Source organism: Nicrophorus vespilloides, unplaced genomic scaffold (assembly GCF_001412225.1).
Source record: "Nicrophorus vespilloides isolate i.1.1-1 unplaced genomic scaffold, Nicve_v1.0, whole genome shotgun sequence".
Classification (NCBI taxonomy): domain Eukaryota; kingdom Metazoa; phylum Arthropoda; class Insecta; order Coleoptera; family Silphidae; genus Nicrophorus; species Nicrophorus vespilloides.
This window is the reverse complement of record NW_017095770.1, coordinates 23,539-43,525: the sequence shown is the minus strand read 5'-3', so window position 1 is coordinate 43,525 and position 19,987 is coordinate 23,539. Positions and strand designations below refer to the sequence as shown.

Here is a 19,987-nt window from a genome sequence, read left to right as displayed (position 1 = left end):
CTAGAATACAATTATTAGTATGTGGAATTCGAATACAATGTCCCGCATTCTCGGAAACCGTAAGGGCGTCAACGGAAATAGAATAACCCTATGTTTATGAATGCCACAAATACATCAATTCTTCATTCAATAGTACAAACTAAACTTAATTAATATGTATGTTAGATTGTCTGAAGATGTCATTAAAATTGTGAGTCAGCACAATGAGGTGATTATTCCTACAGCATGTTTTGTATACAGTTATATTATGATACAGATCTTCTTATTGCAAAGGGTTATCAGCTTATTAGATTAGAGGTTTTAACGACTAATGTATTTGTTTTTTTAGATATCTTACATTAGAATATAATTGAATTACATAATATATATATTTATTGGAAAAAATAAATATAAAAATAAGAATTTTCTGTGTTATCATCTAACACTTATAATTTGTAAAAAGTAATAAGTTCAATTACAACTCTATTAACTACGAAACATTGAAAAAAACATGAACAAATTATTTAAATGATTATTCAACACTATTAAGTTTATCCCTTAATTTATAATAATTCTGTATGATGTTTGAATGTTTCTTTCTGTTTGAAGTCTCGTTAAACATCAAAACCTTATCAAAATTGGGAATACTGCTTTCACTATTTAATGAAAGTGCATCTTTGTAAGTTCCAAAAGACGATAAAGTCTTCTTTTTCTCCTCAATTTTTGCGCGATTTAATATCGTCTGTTTCCGAATGTTGTCGGGATTCTTAAAAATGAGAATAATAATTAAATTAAATAAAATAAAAAAAACCTTAACAAAGTGTATTAATTACATGAACTTTGCTGAGATTATCTTGCAAATTGCAATAATTATCCATTTCGTTGTTTATCATGGACCTTGAACAAAAATCGCTATACTATCTTGGTACATGGATTATATCAAATACTTACAGCTTATGTATTGTACTTGTTATAATGTTTGTTCCGTTCTCTTCAAAGCGTTTACACTTAGATTCGAGAGACTTCATTTCCTTCATAGTGTGACGATTCGCTTGTGTCAACTCCTTATTCTCTCTCTCCGAATCTTTGTAGGCACTGAAAATGTTAATTGCTTGATTATCAACCTGCTGATATTCGTCGAGTTGCTTTAAAAATTCTAAATACGCAATTTCTTTGTCATTTTCAAATTGTTCACTGTACGTTCTCTGTTCAGAAAATATCGAATTAGTATTGTACAATTATTTTCAATTTTTCTCACCATATCCTGCAAACTTTGTAGTATTTGATCATAGTTCTCCATTATCAATCTTCAATGCTAGAAATGTGACAGTTTTTAGTATGAATTATTATTTGAAAGAAAGATTACTAAATATATTGATTCTTATTGGACAAAGCTTTTAATCAGCAATAAAATAATATATAAAATTGGGATAGGGCACGTTTATGACAATAGAAGGTAATAAATCACTGTATATTATGCAAAATTAAAATATTTTGTGTTACTAATCACGTATATTTTTAATGATCCATTATTAATAACGATAGTATAAATGTATCATGTTTTTTAATGAATATAAATACATTTAATTTTGTGTGCGCCATGTTGATGGAGAAGTATATATGTAATTGCATTATTAATAATAAATTTGTCACTCTTCAATGTCTTTGCTGGATGACGTAAGATGGAATTAACAACACTGAGTAATGTGGGTAACAGAAACGAGCAGTAGTTCATTGTTCTAGCAGTTATTCTGTTAAACATGCATTCCTTTTGATTAATGCAACCATTTATTTTGCTCGAACATTAATTTAAATTAAAAAAAAAAAACATAATTGTGAAAAGAAAGTAATAATAATAGTGTAGTCTCCCCACTCGTTGTAGCTACTATGATTTACATTATATGGATTGTGCACATTAGATGCCACGAACCGTGATTAGATAAGGTTTACATGATAATAATTTCCTCCGACTGATTTTACATTATACCTACTCTTTACTCTATTCTTGGATTATTTTGAAAATCCATTGAAAAAAAATGTAAATATTATCCAGTGCATCGAAACAAATTCTCATTAAATATTGTGCGCGAAATTGAATATAAACAAAAAACGCGTAAGTATTCGCATTAATATTTATATAGCTTAAAATGAAACATAAATGGAAAACGCCCAACTTAGTTGCGCTATCACCATATACAACATATCACCGCACACATATTTCTCACACATCTCACATGTAATTTAATATATTTTTCGTTTTATTCTAACTCGAATAAACTCATATTTGTGTGTAACTGTTACTCAATCACAATATTTATGTACGTAGCTAATTTAAATTCAAGAGCGGTACGAAAGAGTGACAGTAACATTAATGAAATATTTAATTGCAAAGGAAAGTTATAAAACTCAAAATATAAGTTTGATTGTTTTTTTTTTGCAGAATGTCAAAACCTGTTAAAATTACGGTAGTCGGTGATGGTGCTGTCGGTAAAACGTGCTTACTTATAGGATACACGAAGAAAAAGTACAATGACAAGTACATCCCAACAGTGTAAGTAATATACTTAAATCGTTATCGCAAAGAGCTTAACTATTTTGAATTTTAGTTTTGAAAATTATGCGGATAATATTACTGTGGATGGTATTAAACACAATGTGACATTATGGGATACCGCCGGACAAGAGGATTACGAACGATTAAGGCCCCTCTCATATCCAAACGTAAGATTATCAATTATTAATTTAAAAGTAAATAAGATTTTCGATCGTTACAGACAACATGTTTCTTATTATGCTACTCAATATCTCATAAAGACTCGTATTTGAACGTGAAAACGAAGTGGGCACCGGAAATTAGGCATCATATGCCTCATGCTCCAATCATTTTAGTAGGTAAGAAAAAAAAAATATTTTGTGTAATCATTATTCAATTTACGTTCCGTGAATGTATTCAACGTATTGTGTGTTTTAGGAACGAAATCGGATTTGCGACAAGAGGACGTACCTAACTTAATACTCCTTACTGAAAAAGATGGGAAAAAGATGAAAGCTGCAATTAAGGCGGAAGGCTTTTACGAATGTTCTGCCAAATTGCTTAAAGGTCTTGACGAGGTGATCGCAGGGGCAGTCAGGTGTAGCATAAAAAGTAGAGCGAGCAGGAAAACTAGAGCCAGCAACTGCATATTATTATAGGATCTTACCATTTAATTTATTTTGCTTTAATAATTTATAAGAGCTAAGCTTTTAATTCCAGTCATTAACAATCTTTTCAATAATATTAATATATGATATAATCATCGATTGAATCCAATAAATATTATTAATAACCGCGAATACTATGTAATTGCAACTTTTGTTCTATATACAATTTTATTTTAAGCATCTAATCAAATATAGTTTGATTTTTCAATTATTAAAGTATTTTTTCCAGACCGTCGTTTGCAAAATATTTATATTAAACAATGTCATTTCGATAAATCTCATTGACTGAATGCAATTATCAAACTATCGAATGCGATTATATTCAAATTATAGATAAGATAAATGTATTTTTATACCGTTCCATTTGCATAACAACTTATCCATTAAAATGTTTTTTTAAATGATTAGATTAAAAAAGAAATGTAACCAAGACAAAACATTTGAAAATATTCAATTGTTATCTGAATTAAGAAATATAATTAAATTTCAAATATTTTATTAAGCTTCATAAGGTAGTTTATTAATTATTGTATATAATGTGAAATACAAACGTTTCATTCGACATTATTTGATAAACCATAAAGTAATTCTTTTAAGGATTCTTCGTTTATTGTGTGCAACGATTGTTTGTTACTTTTAGGCGAATTCGATAAACAAAGAGATTCGACATCTGGCAAAGGAGGTGACATCACCATCGAAAAAAAGTCTTGATTATTAGCTTCAATTGGAAATGCAGATTCTGAAACATATATAAGAAGTTAAGTAATACAAATTTAAGATAGCAATACCATTCCGTGCATCTGAAAGTACATCTGCATTATTGTTTTGCGTTCCAAAAGGTTTCTCCGAATCTACGACTTTGTTTTCTCGAATGTCATTATATGTAATCAGACTTTTTCCATCAAAAGCAAAATTTTGTCCAACTATTTCACCATTAGAATTGAAAACAATTGTATTCACGCTTGGACTTATAATGCCATTTGTATCTGCGTTGGATACTTCCGTTGATTCGAGTACGTTGGTTTTCACCACTGATCCAGGTGGATTCATTGGGCATTTATGGGATTTCTGGCTGACTTTATAACGAAATGTCTTTTCGCAAGCTGTACATTTGTATGGCATTACGCCAGTGTGAATTCGTTTGTGAACCAAATAAGAAACTCTTTGCCTGAAACATTTTCCTACAACAAAGACATGAAATAAGGTTATTCGTGTACGTTAAATATAAATTACCACATGTTTCGCAAGCGAATGGTCTTTCTCCAGAATGTATTCGCTCATGATTATGTAAAGTTGATAATTCTTTGAATGCTCTTCCACATTCCGCACAAACATGGGGCTTTTCTGAGGAATGATAGAGCATGTGCTTGTGATATGACTGTTGAAAAGTGAAATATTTATTGCATTGAGCACAGAAATAAGGCATTTCCCCTATAAAAAAATAATTTCAAAACTGGATAATACTTTTTATATTTCGTTAATATTTATACCAGTGTGCAATCGTTTATGTTTCTTTAAAAAGTATTTGGTTGTAAATAATTTTGAGCAAACATCGCAAGACCATTGCTTTACGCTTGTCTTCGATTCTTCGACTTTACCATCTAAACTCCTTTTACTCTTTGCTTCGGAAACTAAATTTTCCAATTTCTCCAATCCGTTATCGTTATGCCCAAAGCCATAATGCGCCACCCTCAGATGCACCATCAAACTTCCCCTCATTTTAAACTTCTTACTGCACAAGTGACAATGATAATTATAAATTCCAGTTTTCTTATCGGCCTGTGTTTGATGCAAGAGTTTCTGATGCATATCTAAAATATTTTCATCCGAGAATGTAAAGTTGCAAATGTCACAACGAATTTCTTTTTTGGCTTCAACCACGGGTTCAGGAACAGTTTTGGAAATACTGGTTATATGACTGAACAAATGTATCGTCAATTTATCCAATCCCATGAGACTCTCATTGCACACTGGACAGGTGATCTGAGATGTAGCTGCAGCGATTAAGGTTAATCTTAATGTATCAACCCCATCGAAATGTGGCTTTAAGCATAGCGGACAAGATATTAGTTTGATTTCCATCATTGTTAAGTAATATTATGTAAATGGTTGTACACCGCACAAATTCACGCACAAATCACTTGGCTGCTTCGTAAAAACGACATAATTCCGTAAAAACAATATCTATTTTTAAAATGTAAACTGTGCCTTTAATTAAAGCCAGAAACTACCTAAAAATAAATCTCGCGGGAGTAAGCGCACGCACAACTCGCAACTTAGCAACGCGCCATTTCGAATTCGAACAAACAAATTTGTCATCAAGACAATCTTTTACACCGTTTCTTTTCATACATTGAACGCAATGGACACCGTTATGCAAGATGTCTTAAAACATATCGGTTGGAACAGTGGGTTTCATTTGCCTATGGCAAACGATGAAAACAAAGCTTTGGAGAGTGAATTGGCGAAACTTGTGTTGAGAAAAGCGAAGGCATCCAAACAATATGAAGATGCGAACGAGAAATTTAATTCTCTGCAAAATCACCTGAAATACGTTCAACAAGAATCACAACAAAATCAGGTATAAATATATACATATTTCTAAAGTCCGTACATAATTAATAGTATTAATTTTAATTACTTTTTCACAGACATTACTAAATACTTATTCGCAACAAGTTGATAATGAAAAACACAAGTTTAAATTACTACTTGCTGAAAAGGATACATTATCGGGTTTTATGCGTAAACTAATGAAAGACACAGCCGACGTCCAGGAAAGGCACGGCTTGAAAATGGCAGACTTGTCTAAAGGAATGGAAAAGCTCGAGAAAATCCAATCAGAAGTAACGTGGGACAATGAGGCGATGAAAGCATGGGAAGATTCATTGAAGAAACGTGATGAGGATAATGAATATCTTAAAAAGTTTTCGGTGGAAGATCAAAGAAAAGCTATTGAAATGGAGGCTAAGCGCCAGAATTTGCAGGTAGAAGTTAGCGATAGAAAAGCTATGCTAGCAAAAATGGATGTGGATGTAAAAAATTATGAACAAATATTATTGAGAACTGGTAAAATATTGAAACAAATAAAAGAGGAGAGGAACTCTTTGATCGTACAATGGCAAGAGAGTGTTAAACATCTGAAGCAGCGAGACCAAGACATCAAACGCGTAAATCGGGACATGGATAACATGAATGAAGTAATAAAGCAGCAGCAAGAAAAACTCGATGAAGAAAATGAGTTTTTACAAAATGAAAAAAACAATAACAAGTTTATGGACATGCAAATTAATGAAGATAATCAACTAAATTCCAAATTGCGAAGAGATTTAACAATTGTTACAGACGAAGTGACTTTATTACAAAATGAGGTATAGTAATAATTATTACTTCTAAATGCGTGTATAACTTATTTTTTATTTTATTGTTCAAGATGAATGCTAAGAAGAAGTTCGTCGAAAGTACTGCAAACAATTTAGAAAAGAGCAATTTGAGAATTAAAGGTTTACGACAAGATATTGATAAAAAGGAGCAACATATTGCAGTACTTGAACAAGAAAGAGAAGAAATGACACAAAAGTTGGAATCTCTTAAAGATGAATCATTTGATGCGACACAACGTGCTACATATTTCGAAAGTATAATTTCGAAAGCAGACAAGAATAAGTATTTGATCGGTATAGAAATCGAATCTGCCCAAAATGCACTTTACAAATTGGAACAGCAACTTGGCCATTTAAAGGAAATTGGTACAATTAAACATTCTGAACTAATTGGTTGCGAGAAATCTTTACAAGCGATAAAAAAGAGACAACAGAAGGAAAACGAATTGCTGATACAGCAACGACAAAAACTAAGCAGCTTAGTAAATCAAAAAATATCAATTTAATAATATATATTCTATACAAATATTATCGCATTTTAGGAAATGAAGGTGGCTTGTTTGGAAGCTAAATTAGGTAATTTGGAAGGTGAATCATTGATGGAAGAAGATGTTAAATTATTAGAAGCTAAAATGAAGGAACTTGAAATTTCTTTCACTGAACATACAGAGGTATTTATTCTATCATATATCATGAGATATATTTATTTTAACAAACTTATAGGAAAAACATATGCTGCACAATCAAATTTTAAAATTGGAGAAAGAATCCACGCGTTTAATTCAAGCGATTTCAAATGACACCGAAAGACTGCAATCGTTGAAAGACAAACTTCAAAGTTTCGTTTTGATGTACGAAGGAGGCATCAAACAAGCGGTGGCTGCAAAGTTAAGGCATCAGCGTAAACAAGTTTCAGAAAATGTGTTAAAGCTTAAAGTAGATAATCTGCAAAATGCTATGAATAGAGAGGATAATGAAATCTACAATCTGCAAAAATACAGAATAGAATTGCTAACTGTAATTCAAACACAATATTTAAAAGAACAATGATTTAATAAATTAACTTTTAGCTAATGAAAGAACGACAAATTGAAATTCAAAGTAGTAAAGAGATTCTGCTAGCTCAAAGAAAAAATTTGGATGAAGATCGAGGTCGATTGAAAGCAGATATATCTCTGAGAAGAGTCAGAATTGAGCAATTACAGAACATGTATATGCTGGTTCTTGGGTCTTTGGGCTCTCTGGGCAGTGATCAACCTGGCGAACAATTCTCAATGGCTGAATTTAAAATAAGAAATGCACAGGAGAAGTTCATATTGAAACAAGAAGGTGATGAAATGGATCAGAAAGTACGAAAAGCGGAATCGGAAATTGTGGCCATGGAAAATACTCTAAAAATTGTTAACCAGACGAATGCCGCGTACAAACATAGTTTACAAGCTGTGGATAATGACGGTTACATCTAAAAGAAAATCCAATAACTACAATATTCTGTTTTTTTTTTCTTTTTGCAGAAGAAGCAATAAAAACAATGAAAGAATTGGAGCGACGTGTTAGAGATGGCTATGTTGTTTTACGAGAAAGAAAGAAACAACTTATTGAACAGCAAACAGAAATATCGCGTAATAATTGTAATTAGTTAATCTATTGCAAATAAATCAAATTTAATTTCAGAACTTGAAAAACGTATTGAGGAACTAAATAATTTAAAGACATCAGAACAAGAGACTTTGGACAGAACGGAAACAGAATTTGACAAGATTATTTCGGATGAGGAAGACAGGGCAATGAAAATCAACCGGGCCGACAGGCATATATCGACAAGTAAAAAAAGTATAAAGGAATCCCATATGGAAAAATACGATGTATGTTGGGTAAATTATCTTCATGTATGAGCACTAAATTAATATCCATGATGATTTTAGAAAGATTTGTACATAAAACAAATGCAAGAGTCCAATAAGTATGTGCTTCAAAGACTATCCGAATTTGTAAATGATTTTAAAGAGACGTCTCCTGTGGTTCAACGTTACATGTCAGAATATAAATTAACATTGCCTAGAATACGAACAAGTTTCGGTTCATCTGTTAGCTCAGATTCCGTTCGTTCGATCTCGTCTGGATCAAGCATTAAACCGAGCCACTACAGTCCAAGTCTCTGCAACGTAACCAGCGTCGAAATAAAGTTCGATGACAGCGAAAGAAAACTGATCAAGAGACCATCTTCAATTTTAAAAGAGAAACGTATGTCACTTTTTGATTAATTTGTTTCTCATACGATATTTTACATTATTAACCGATATGCAACACTTTTTAACTATATATACTATTGCTTGTACAATTAAATTATTTGGATTTTTTAAAGATAAATTAAGCCATACCTTGCATGAATTTTCCCAGCCACTCAAATCACATTAACAAAACAGCGGTACTTAAATATAATTTTCATTGCTACCAATCTTGTTTTAAAAACGTTTCAAAAATATATAAAATAAATATTCATCTTTTTTAAACTATGATTAATAATAAAAAATTATGATTTATTTTCAAGTCTATATATACATAAAATAACAAAAGCTATGTGTTTAATAAAAAAGAATATACAACAGACGAAACAAAACTAACGTCAATCCATGCCAGGAGGTAAAGGCTCTACCGGTTCAGTTTTGAGGATCTCCACAGGAGCTAAGACCTGCAAAATAGATGTTTTAAATTATTCTATAAATAACAATTTAAAAAAAAAATCAACAAACCGGTGTCGGTGGTTTGCTGTCAGCTTCAGGGCCTAATATAACTTCTTGTACAGCTGCTGGAACATGGGCCCTTTGGTTATCGTTGAAATTCAATAAATGTTCTTTAAGAGGTTCTCTTAAATCTGAACTCATTGTTAATGCTTCGGCCAGTTGGGGTGCAGGTAGCTGCATCAACACTGAGAAACTTTGTGGTTTCGTTCTTTGGCAACACTTTACAAAACCTTCCCAAGCCACCTTTTGCTTCCATACTTGTTTCAGAATTAATCTTTGAAGAATATTCATAACGAATCCAGAGAGTCTTGGGAATAAACCGAGAGCTTGTATAACGGTTCTCATCAATAATGTAGGTAAAGGTGTTTGCTCCATTAATTGCTGCAAGACTACAGCCAAAATTTCTTGAGTAAAAACCTAATAAAAATTAGTGTTAATTAAATCATTCAAATGTGAAATAACATAATCATACTTGTTTATCATTTAAGCACATAGTAATAGCCTTCATCTTTGTTTTAATATCAACTTGATCTGTACTTAAAATGTGTAAAGCTACCAAAAGTTCGGTAGGCGTGATAGCACTGTCACCATGTACTCCTAACAATCGGTTGAAAACTTCGCGAACAACGACTGGATTCAATTTGATAAGTTTTGGCAATGCAGCAAGAATCTACAAAATAATTATATATGAAATGGTGCATAAATATAAATTGTAAAACAACATTACCTCCGATTTTGTTAGACCGTTAAGAACTGGAATTAAGAATCTAACATCTGATACACGTGTATTATATAAATCCCTAACGCGTTTAACCAATTGCGCAGTTGGCGGTCCTTTATCTGTGAGTATATGGATAACTCTAGTAACTAAAGTTTCTGAACCCTTTGGACATTCTTGCACCAATTTAAGTAATTCAACTGAATCCATTCCCATCAGACGAATAGGCACTTCCAACAATCTGAAATTAAAACATTAAATTAAACTGATTACTTTAAAATTAAATTATAATTTTACCTTAATATAACACGCTTTGTATCAGCTCCAGTCTGAACATAAATCTTAGCTAAGTCGTGAATCAGCGATTGATTCGATGGCAGCAATGCAACATATCCTTCCAGGCAAGCTTTAGCAATATCGTCATTCCATGCATCTGCACCAGCTAAACGTCCTTGAGCAAAACCGAATAATACATCTGGTGGTTGAACTGTTCCCAAATATTCCAAACACTTCCGTACGTATTCTTCGATATTTTGCCTAATTTCAACGCACTTGTGCAATTCCACTACATGAGAAATCGTACATTCGCGAATTACCATATTTTCATGAGTAATATTTTCAAGAAGAGCATTTAAAAACATTAGTTGACGAGTAGGCCTTCGTAATACCAGATCACGCAACAATAGAATACCCCATTCACAATTATTTTCGTCTTTGCACACTTGCTTCAATTGATTTAACACTTGATCAGTGATAATTGGTGATTCTAATAATAATCGTGACATGGTCAATGAATCGCTCTGTGCAGCTTCAACAAAAGAACTAAGCAAGGTATTATAGCTTTGTTCAATACGCGAAGATCGTCTAAGTTCGGGGATACGAGAAAATCCCTGTAAAAAATTATTATTAGAAAAATATAAAAAACATTGCTATAATAATTTATATATACCTGCATTATGCTGTATTCCTCATATAACCAAGCCAATGCTAAATCCAAGTGACCTTTAATATCTTCCAAAACGTAACTCAAAACATTTTCTCTTACTATGTCATTGAATGTGGCAGCTACCGTCGTAATAATCTTCTGCCTTATTACCTTATTACTCTGGTGATCAGCCTTCAGCAATCTTTTAATCGCTCCAAGTAGCAGAGTTTCTCTTGCTTTTTTATCTAATGGACGAGTAATTTCATTAAGTTTTAACACCTTCACGCGAGGCGCTTTAAGTTTTCCTTTTTTGAGTTTCTCTGATTTAACTTCATCCTCATCATCTTCATCTCGCAATCTCTTTTTGGATTCTTTATTTTCCAGTTTGTCCTTAATCAACATAGTTTTGCCAATAATTTTTGAACCTGGTCCAACGCCAGCTTCTACCATCTGCTCAGACAATAACTTTGCCACAATTCCAATATCACCAGCAGGTCCCAACTTCAGAGATTCTGCATAATCTGTTTTGAAAATAGAAGGCATTCTTGATGGTACATCATACAATCCTTTTAATACTAGTTCAACTGTTAAGTTCTTTGAAAGTTTATCTTTAATAAAATTTTCGTTTACTTCCAGAGCTTGTTTTTGTTTTACTACAAGATCATAATCAGGATCATTTTCAGCAATATCCAATCTCGGTTTTTTCGTTGCTCTTTCTTGAGTGTCTGGAGAAAGTGTACGTTTAGTATATTTACGATTTTCGTCCACTTTTGGAATCATTTTATTAATTTCATTCTGAGTCAAACCTGAATAGAAGTAAAATAATTATTTATATTCATTAAATCAACAATGCACTTACCAAAATCTATTAGAATTGGAGAAATTTTCTCGATATAGTCATGGGCTGCAGGATGTTTTATTATACTAATAAACTCAGTTTTTAACTTTTTCTTAACTGTACTAACTTGCGTCATACTTAAAGTTGGAGGAAAGTTTGAAGTTAACTCAACTAATGCATGAATAACTGGCTCTATATAATCTGGTCGATTTTTGCCAATGTGTGTTAAAGATCCAATGCAAATATATAAATTTGCACTACTGATATGAGGTGATCCATTAAATTTGATCAGGATATCAAAAATGGTACTAAAAATGTATTTAATATTATTATAAGTATACTAAATATTTTTCACAAGTATACTTACTTTGCTTCTTCCTCTAACTTCCTGCGTCTAGCAATTTTTAATGTTAATGGTACATCTTCCAAAGTGAAATCGTTCTTACTACTCTCATTAGGATCAGGGTAAGACTGTAGCAATACAACAGTCTCAAGGAATTTAACCACACTTGTCCTAACCCCATCATTGTCACTGTCAATAAATTTTATTATTTTTGATTTAATTTCATTCATTTGGCCCCATGCTGTTTCCATTTCTTCAGTAACACAACTCGCTTTACAAATGGCTATTAACATTCTCCTATATAGAGTAATTATGCTTTGGATAACTCGTTTCTGTAGAGCTACATTTTCATTGTTCAATAGCATAAGAAGAGAAAGTGTTACTTTGGGCATCAAATTTTCATCATATTTGCTAAAATAAATGTTATTTTAACATCATAAAAATATAAGTTCAAATTATAATTACCATGCTTCCTCTATGAAACCAACAAGCACTTTTTTAACATCTCCATTTGTTGATTGGGTAAACTGTCCTAAAATATTATCTAAATATTCTGGGAGCAAATTTGGGCTTTTGTTTAGCAAAACTTCTTGAATTTTTCTCAAATTATTGCTAGCTTCTTGAGGCGACATTATGGCATTATTATACCAACCATTTATCTATAATATAATCATATTAAACATCACTCATATTAAATAACTTTAAAACTACTTACTAAATCTTCGTCATTGGGTTCAGGGTTGAAAAATGTTGTCGACATTTTGTTGATTGTTAATATTGCTTATATTATTGTTATACTCCCTACGTTATAGGTTTTAAAAATCACTCAATATCTAAACATAATTTTACTGCCGATATACATAATATATATATCATATACATGCACTTGTCCCACTTTAACCAACTTTAACCGAATGACTTAAAATTGATATATAGCAATATTTAGTCTAGGTCGGTATAGGTTAAGGAACCGTAAAAAAGTTTTGCCAACGTTAGCCAACGTTAGTCACCAGAAACATTCTTCTTCTTCTTAGATACAGTAATTTAGTAATTATCGGTAATTATACAACATAAATCAGCGTCGCCAACAAAAAATGTAAATATCACTACTACACTAAAAAATAAATATTTCATCTGACTAATCTGTGAGTGACAATCATATGTTCTTTTATTTAATGTTTATGTAAATATGTTGTTATAATTATTAAAAAATAAACAGCCATGCAACAAACATCAAGAGATTCTAAGGTAATAAGAAAATGTATATTATTTGTAAGAAACAAACAATCCTATACAATTACTCATTTATAGCTTGACTCTGCTGATAGTTTCAAAAGGCAGGGCTCTATACGGAAAGTTCTCCATAACAAGGAGAATATTTTTGGAAAGCAAAATGAAGATTTGAATAAGTTTTATAAAACTTTCCTACAGGAGTATTCAATTATAGCTGAATAGTATGTACTTAATTTATATGTATAATAAAAACAGATGATTTAAATACTGAGTGTGATTTTAGTAAGATGATACAAAGTGAGAATATTGAAGGGGTTTATGTTATTCCCTCCAAGGAATCATCACTGTGTAAGTATGTTTACTGATTTGTGAATAGAATTAACTAATAATTTGATTTATTTATATGTAGTGTGGTTTGGCGTTATTTTTGTAAGAAGTGGCCTTTACGAAAATGGAGTGTTTAGATTTAATATTGAATTGGATGAGAATTTCCCAGATGGCAAACATCCAGTAAGTCATATTCATTATTATATATATATTGAATGATCCACATTAACATATTTGAATGCAGAAAGTATTCTTCCAAAGTGATATGTTCCATCCTCTAGTTGATGAAAAGACAAAGGAGTTAATTTTACTAGGTGGCTTTCCAGTTTGGTCTAAGAGTAATCAACACATCTGGCAGGTTTTGAAGTACATACACTGGATATTATACAACATCACATCTATTTCTACACCTGCTGTTAATAATGAGGCCTTAGATTTACTTAGATCAGATGAAGAAGCTTTTCAAGATAAAGTGAAGCATTGCGTCCAATCAAGTCGTGATCACTTATATGATAAACCTGCAGTAGACGATGATCACTACATTGTATTTGAGGAATATACACCTAATATTCATAATTCTGTTCGAACAAATATGCTGCAACAAGGTAGCGATGCTGATAGAATTGTTACAGTAGGTCATTCTTGGGTAAAGGAGGGATCCTTCCAGCCTTTGTCAAGGAACCCGTCTTTACAAACCAACAGTGATTCATGACTCGCGAAAAAATTCGTCCTAGTTTCATTTCAATCACAATTTTAGACTCAAATATTTTACTTTATACATGACAATTTTCTAAACAAATTAAATGAGCGAAATGTTCTAAATGCATATTGTGCAATCTGTAAATATTAAAAGAAAGAAAAAAAAACTTAAAAATGGCAGTATTTATATACATACTTAATTTTTATATGAAATGAAATATATAACTTTGTTATGACATTTATGTAAAATAATAAATTTGTTATTAATAAAATCGTTTTATTGCTTGATATTTATACATATGTACTATTCATAACCAATTATATCCTATTTCTTTAAATTTAAAAACCAATCATTCTTCAGCTTATAATTTACATCTTTGAATGTGAAGTGAGTTGGAGGATTGTTTTCCCCATTATCAAATGTAAAGTATTTACTAAATTCTATAGCTAACTTTGATTTAACTAAACCAACAGATCCTGCTCTCTCAGGTGCCGGATGGTACACCCTTCCAGTTTCAGGTAACATAAAGATCTTTTCAGGCTCAAATTTTATGTTGAGAATATTGTCTGCATTATTATATGCTAAGTAATTCTCAGTGTTTTGTTCAAAAACATGAGAAAACACAAATGGCAAGTCATCACATCTTACAAAGTTTCTTTCCTTGCCACAGATTGAAATGAATGGAAACTCCTCATAACGTTTGGTCTTATTCAATCTCAGCTGGTTAAAAAAGAACCTCAAGAATTTCTTTTCCTTGAAACATGATGTAAAATTTTTCATGCGAGCATCATCTAAAAATAACTGTTTTTTAACGTGATTATTTTTGAGCAAGGTATTGAATAATCTGTTTTTGCAACATTTACATTACCATTCCCTGATGATCGATATAATAAAAATATTCCCGAATCTTAGGTTCTGGTTCTTGGCCTTGCACATAAATTGATGAATTACTTCTATAAACATTTTTAATAATATTACGAACTCTAAATATTTGATTGCAATTATTCACAGCCATCATTGAAATGAACTTTGGAATAATTTTTTTTTATATTTAATTAATGATCAACTATATTTTACATACGTATTAAATAATTACTTATTTCAATTACATTAATTAAAAATATATAATATAACAAAATAATTTCAGAATAACTTCTTTATACAAAAATTGTCATTGAAATGTCTTTGACATTCATGTTTGGCAGTGCTCCATGCTGTTAAAGGTCATGTCAAAATTTAATTTTTTTTAAACACTATTTGAATAGGAAGTATTACTTTTATTAATAATATATAATATTTTCTCCTCCAAATCTCAACACAATGGTAAATAAATACATAATAATAAAAAGAATCTTCTAACCTTAAATATTAGACTGCAGGTGTAATACTTACTGGATTGGGATTGGCGGCTGTAGGGTTTGCAGGTCGATATGCCATGAGACAAATGCCAAATGTAACAAAAGCAATGAATGAAGCTATACAGAATTTACCAAAGTTTGATGCTGAGAGTATGGCTTCATCAAAGTACTACAAGGGTGGTTTTGATGCTAAGATGAACAGGAGAGAAGCAGCATTAATATTAGGTAAAGTATGACTGACATCAATATTATTTTTTTTATCAATAAAGCTTGCTTTCTAGGTATTAGTCCAACTGCCAATAAAGCTAAAGTGAAAGATGCTTTTAAAAAAGTTATGGCAGTAAATCATCCAGATCGTGGAGGTTCCCCATATTTAGCTTCCAAAATTAATGAAGCTAAAGATTTCATGGAGAAACAATAGGACAGAAAATAAAACTTTTAGTAGATGTGATATGCAAAAATATATAATATAAATAAGACTAGATGTTTAATTTTTGTTCCTAATGATTATTTAGCTAGTGCATGTTTGTTCCGGAGTTCTTCTAACTGTTTGTTCGATAGCCTACCAGGCAACTTGAAAATTCTCTAGAATAAAAAAGAAAAACAATAAATCTCAATTAGCATATCATATTTTAACACACTACTTACTGACATAAAATAGTGGCAATCAATGACTTTAGGATTGTGTGCCATACTTTTGAAACAGGTTACAATGTCTGCAAGATCTTTGCATTCTAAAATTTCTGCTTTGTGCATTTTAATTAATGTTAATGCTACACGAAATATAATTTTAGAACCTTCATAAAAAATGCAATCCCAAATTCTAAGAACTGTTTCAATGGGAAGAACTTCTGAATATATACAAATAAACCATTTAGTTGTTGTTACTGCCCATGGCATACCAATGGCTTTGATGTGCCTATGTAAAATTGGTTCATTAATTTCAACCAATTCATCCAGAACAGCAAGATCTGTTAATAAACCAGACATACTTTTAATGTAATATTTTGGCAGTATATTTTCAACAAGCACTTTTAAAAGCCAAAAACTGTATTCCTCACTTTTCGTTGCTAATATTAATAGGCCAGCAATATAATTTAAACCTTGACAATATCCAACATCATTATTTTGATGAGCAAAAGTTGATAAAATATTAAATAATTGTCTTGGCAAAATATTCTCTTTGGTAAAATAAATATTATCAGGAAATGTACGAGGCAAATCAATCTCTATAGTTTCATTTATAGATGCATTACTGATTCTCTCTTTTAGTTGCAGATATGTATAGTTGCTTTGTTCTCTTGCTTGCTGTCCACCAGATATTGACATCCATACTATAGGTCTTCTTGTTATGGGTATGCCCTTTCTCACAAATCTTTTTAAAATATTTGTTCTTCTTGTTTTCTCACTTTCTTTTAGTTCCTCCCATCTCTTTGATCTTCTGGCTAGAATACGTAAGTACTTTGACATAAAATCTTCATATGTTTTATAATCAAAAGTTGTTGGCCTTTCAAACCCATATTCATCAATTTGACTAAAACAAACAGGAAATTCCATTAATGCTAATAGTGAAAAATAAATACAATTTACCTAAAAGTTGCAACAGCCATCTTCTAATTGGTAATCTTCATATACAGAATTATATATATTTCAATATAGTAATGTAATTCACTAGCATGGTTTTCATTCAAAAATATAAGTAATTTTCACATAACAACAAAATGACTCATTTCACTAACTTGTACAAATAATAGGATTTTTTAATGAAACAAACTACTGTAATCCACCATCGTACCGTTGAATTGTTATGTATGTTTTGTAGTTGTTACGGTTCATGTACTTTGCAATGAGCACATTATATTTATGAACCAAAAAAGGATATTCTTAAGCAGAGAAATATATTCTACCTAACACCATTTTATGTTGGCAGCACTTGTTTGAATATGGCAATACTTTTTATTTAAAAATCTTTATTTCTTAATGATAATAAAGTAAGTAAATATGTTTGTGTTTTGTAATATCTACAACTGATATGAATAATCTTCAGATTTGAGTAATAAAAAAAACTCAAATGATATTACTTTATTTCTAATACTGGAAATTTATAGATTAATAACATTGTTTATTGAAATTATTAGTTGATCAAGTCACGAGTAGGTGGGAATGTTTGTAAGGGCATTTCTTGAATTTTTTTAATTCTTAATCCTTGTCTTTTGTGTCCAAGTGATGCCATTATGATATGTATAGCTGCATCAACGGTATTCCTCACATCAGATGCACTGCCTATACTAGGATTTACCTCCACCAAATCTATTGCACCTAATCTTCCAGTATTTGCGACCATTTCCATTAAATGGATGCCTTCGCGCAATGTCAGACCACCTCGAACTAAAAACAATATTTTATGGTACAAAAGTACTGAACTACCAATACATTAATATTTGTATACCTGCGGTTCCTGTACTTGGCGCCTCTAATGCATCAAGAGAATCAATATCGTAACTAACATGAATGGATCTGTTTTGATATGGATCAACTTTTTCCAATGCCATATTTATAACACTATGAATACCATATTTTTCGATGTCTTCTATACCGAAAGCAGTTATACCCAATTTATCAATAACTAATCGCTCATATACATCCACGTCTCTCAATCCAACGTATGCAATGTTTCTTAAAGAAATCATAGGTTTTTGCCAATCCATACCAGGAAGATATGGCCAATAATCGGATAATTCTTTTGCTAAAAGTGCCATAGGCATACCATGCACGTTTCCTGTTGCGGAAGTTTTGTTGGTATTCAAATCCGCATGAGCATCTATCCATAAAACAGCAATATTATCAGATTTTGCCTGTATATGCCCATCGACAGTTCCAAGACCTGAAAATTTAAATTGCATGTGAAATTATGAATTTTCTTGTTTGATTCTGTTGTACCAATTGAATGATCTCCTCCTAATGATAAGCAAATTCGACCATCATTAATGATCTTTGCGACGTTTTTTGATACCTCCCTACAGCAGGAAGCCATATGCTCATATTCCCGCATATTCTCAACCTCTTCAGAAACATCTTTGCTGACTGTATAAGAGACATCTCCATAATCTTTTATGTCCATGTTTTTATCTGCAAATATAGCGTACTTGTTTTAGTAAATCCTATTAACGTGTTATCTTGTAAATATGTTTATTTTTGCATTGATGTTATCAACGTTTCTTTCGTAAGTAAATGACGTTAAGAAACGAGTACAATTTAGTACATATTATTTATCAACTTAAATGAAAATTTAATTAATATATTCACTTACCAATACTTTGTATTCTTTTAATCAAACCAGCATCCCGAATAAATCTTGGTCCATTACCTACACCGATCCTGGGCTGTCCTTTATCAAAAGGTATACCCAAGATGCCTACTTTCAAACCATCATTATGCAGATTCCGCTTAATACAATTAAACAATACTTGTATTCCTCGTTTTTTTAACATCTTATTATACTTTAGCACTTCATTAAATCAAACTGTTTTGCCTTTTATATGTTAATTAGATTCTATAAAGTTTCTTATCAAAGGTCAGAAGTAGACGATAATCTTTATTGGTGGGGATTTAATGATACGAACTGTTACATTATATCCTTCTTAACATTACTTATGCATTTCAGAATATATTTGGATGTGCTTATTAACATATTATAAATTTCACGTACAAGGCATTATATAGATTTTAACGTATTTATTGAACACACTTTCATTAGAAATTAGAAAATCTAATTACTGTTATAAGTACATAACGGCCACATTGAAATACTTTCTTTTAATGTGATCTGCTTCCAAAATAAATATATATATTCTTAAAATGCTTGAAATTGATGCATTTCGTGGACAAATGATAGACAAAATATTATTCAATATTGTCATTATAGTTAGTTAAAATTTATTACGAATAGTTTTTAATACAAAAATGATAATAAGAATAATGTGTTCAAAAAGTAATATTTACTCTTAACATATCTTTAAGGACGCATGTTTTCCTATAATAACTGCATTGCGGCAAGTTTTAACCAATATTGATTAATTGTTATAATATTTTATATATGACAACAATGAGTAACTATGAGAAACATTATATTCCTCAGGGAAACTGAAATTACAAATTAAAAATATTTCATACTTTATTTATTAATATGTAATATAGTTTTAAATTAATTGATTTTGGTAACTATGATGTCTATTTTA

At 31.0% G+C, this 19,987-nt stretch overlaps 10 protein-coding genes across 13 annotated transcripts; 4 read left to right on the top strand and 6 right to left on the bottom strand.

The window, feature by feature from the left end:
* Nucleotides 1–466: 466 nt before the first annotated feature.
* LOC108562922 lies at nt 467–9,011 on the bottom strand. Of its 2 annotated transcripts, none has more exons than XM_017921430.1 (5): nt 8,945–9,011; nt 1,238–1,294; nt 931–1,184; nt 813–876; nt 467–745 (listed from the first exon to the last, which is right to left on the bottom strand). In XM_017921430.1, the coding sequence occupies exons 2-5, from the start codon at nt 1,277–1,279 to the stop codon at nt 512–514; spliced, it is 594 nt and encodes a 197-aa protein (XP_017776919.1). In that variant the 5' UTR covers nt 1,280–1,294; nt 8,945–9,011; the 3' UTR covers nt 467–511. The 2 variants fall into 2 exon arrangements, with proteins under 2 accessions (XP_017776919.1, XP_017776927.1); XM_017921438.1 differs by lacking the exon at nt 8,945–9,011 and adding an exon at nt 1,561–1,849.
* Nucleotides 1,985–3,388, top strand: LOC108562902 (ras-like GTP-binding protein RhoL). 3 transcript variants are annotated; one of them, XM_017921414.1, is made up of 5 exons: nt 1,985–2,092; nt 2,420–2,530; nt 2,586–2,700; nt 2,754–2,871; nt 2,951–3,388. In XM_017921414.1, exons 2-5 carry the CDS (start codon nt 2,421–2,423, stop codon nt 3,169–3,171), a joined length of 564 nt encoding a protein of 187 aa, XP_017776903.1. In that variant the 5' UTR covers nt 1,985–2,092; nt 2,420; the 3' UTR covers nt 3,172–3,388. The 3 variants fall into 3 exon arrangements, with proteins under 3 accessions (XP_017776903.1, XP_017776895.1, XP_017776910.1); XM_017921406.1 differs by lacking the exon at nt 1,985–2,092 and adding an exon at nt 2,105–2,215; XM_017921421.1 differs by lacking the exon at nt 1,985–2,092 and adding an exon at nt 2,279–2,297.
* On the bottom strand, nt 3,689–5,403 carry LOC108562892 (zinc finger protein 664-like). The gene is made up of 4 exons (XM_017921393.1): nt 4,671–5,403; nt 4,414–4,611; nt 3,969–4,361; nt 3,689–3,919 (listed from the first exon to the last, which is right to left on the bottom strand). Exons 1-4 carry the CDS (start codon nt 5,263–5,265, stop codon nt 3,735–3,737), a joined length of 1,371 nt encoding a protein of 456 aa, XP_017776882.1. The 5' UTR covers nt 5,266–5,403; the 3' UTR covers nt 3,689–3,734.
* On the top strand, nt 5,521–8,985 carry LOC108562882 (coiled-coil domain-containing protein 39-like). The gene is made up of 9 exons (XM_017921383.1): nt 5,521–5,761; nt 5,832–6,551; nt 6,614–7,045; nt 7,106–7,234; nt 7,287–7,580; nt 7,634–8,018; nt 8,078–8,185; nt 8,238–8,428; nt 8,489–8,985. The coding sequence occupies exons 1-9, from the start codon at nt 5,543–5,545 to the stop codon at nt 8,825–8,827; spliced, it is 2,817 nt and encodes a 938-aa protein (XP_017776872.1). The 5' UTR covers nt 5,521–5,542; the 3' UTR covers nt 8,828–8,985.
* Nucleotides 9,012–9,118: 107 nt separating the features above from the next.
* Nucleotides 9,119–13,078, bottom strand: LOC108562934 (symplekin). The gene is made up of 10 exons (XM_017921449.1): nt 12,847–13,078; nt 12,597–12,790; nt 12,156–12,542; nt 11,810–12,096; nt 10,975–11,756; nt 10,323–10,915; nt 10,035–10,266; nt 9,780–9,977; nt 9,317–9,724; nt 9,119–9,255 (listed from the first exon to the last, which is right to left on the bottom strand). Exons 1-10 carry the CDS (start codon nt 12,889–12,891, stop codon nt 9,190–9,192), a joined length of 3,192 nt encoding a protein of 1,063 aa, XP_017776938.1. The 5' UTR covers nt 12,892–13,078; the 3' UTR covers nt 9,119–9,189.
* A 183-nt stretch (nt 13,079–13,261) lies between these two features.
* On the top strand, nt 13,262–14,579 carry LOC108562943 (protein crossbronx homolog). The gene is made up of 5 exons (XM_017921460.1): nt 13,262–13,379; nt 13,443–13,585; nt 13,648–13,712; nt 13,774–13,874; nt 13,936–14,579. The coding sequence occupies exons 1-5, from the start codon at nt 13,353–13,355 to the stop codon at nt 14,401–14,403; spliced, it is 804 nt and encodes a 267-aa protein (XP_017776949.1). The 5' UTR covers nt 13,262–13,352; the 3' UTR covers nt 14,404–14,579.
* A 99-nt stretch (nt 14,580–14,678) lies between these two features.
* Nucleotides 14,679–15,475, bottom strand: LOC108562784 (UPF0598 protein CG30010). The gene is made up of 2 exons (XM_017921219.1): nt 15,260–15,475; nt 14,679–15,192 (listed from the first exon to the last, which is right to left on the bottom strand). The coding sequence occupies exons 1-2, from the start codon at nt 15,407–15,409 to the stop codon at nt 14,716–14,718; spliced, it is 627 nt and encodes a 208-aa protein (XP_017776708.1). The 5' UTR covers nt 15,410–15,475; the 3' UTR covers nt 14,679–14,715.
* A 112-nt stretch (nt 15,476–15,587) lies between these two features.
* LOC108562857 (mitochondrial import inner membrane translocase subunit TIM14) lies at nt 15,588–16,228 on the top strand. Its single transcript, XM_017921345.1, has 3 exons — nt 15,588–15,714; nt 15,764–15,974; nt 16,031–16,228. The coding sequence occupies exons 1-3, from the start codon at nt 15,712–15,714 to the stop codon at nt 16,168–16,170; spliced, it is 354 nt and encodes a 117-aa protein (XP_017776834.1). The 5' UTR covers nt 15,588–15,711; the 3' UTR covers nt 16,171–16,228.
* Nucleotides 16,196–17,673, bottom strand: LOC108562850 (growth hormone-regulated TBC protein 1-A). Its single transcript, XM_017921333.1, has 3 exons — nt 17,340–17,673; nt 16,398–17,283; nt 16,196–16,334 (listed from the first exon to the last, which is right to left on the bottom strand). Exons 1-3 carry the CDS (start codon nt 17,357–17,359, stop codon nt 16,257–16,259), a joined length of 984 nt encoding a protein of 327 aa, XP_017776822.1. The 5' UTR covers nt 17,360–17,673; the 3' UTR covers nt 16,196–16,256.
* A 176-nt stretch (nt 17,674–17,849) lies between these two features.
* LOC108562844 (arginase, hepatic) lies at nt 17,850–19,276 on the bottom strand. The gene is made up of 4 exons (XM_017921318.1): nt 19,060–19,276; nt 18,690–18,878; nt 18,199–18,633; nt 17,850–18,137 (listed from the first exon to the last, which is right to left on the bottom strand). Exons 1-4 carry the CDS (start codon nt 19,238–19,240, stop codon nt 17,884–17,886), a joined length of 1,059 nt encoding a protein of 352 aa, XP_017776807.1. The 5' UTR covers nt 19,241–19,276; the 3' UTR covers nt 17,850–17,883.
* Between the last annotated feature and the right edge of the window lie 711 nt (nt 19,277–19,987).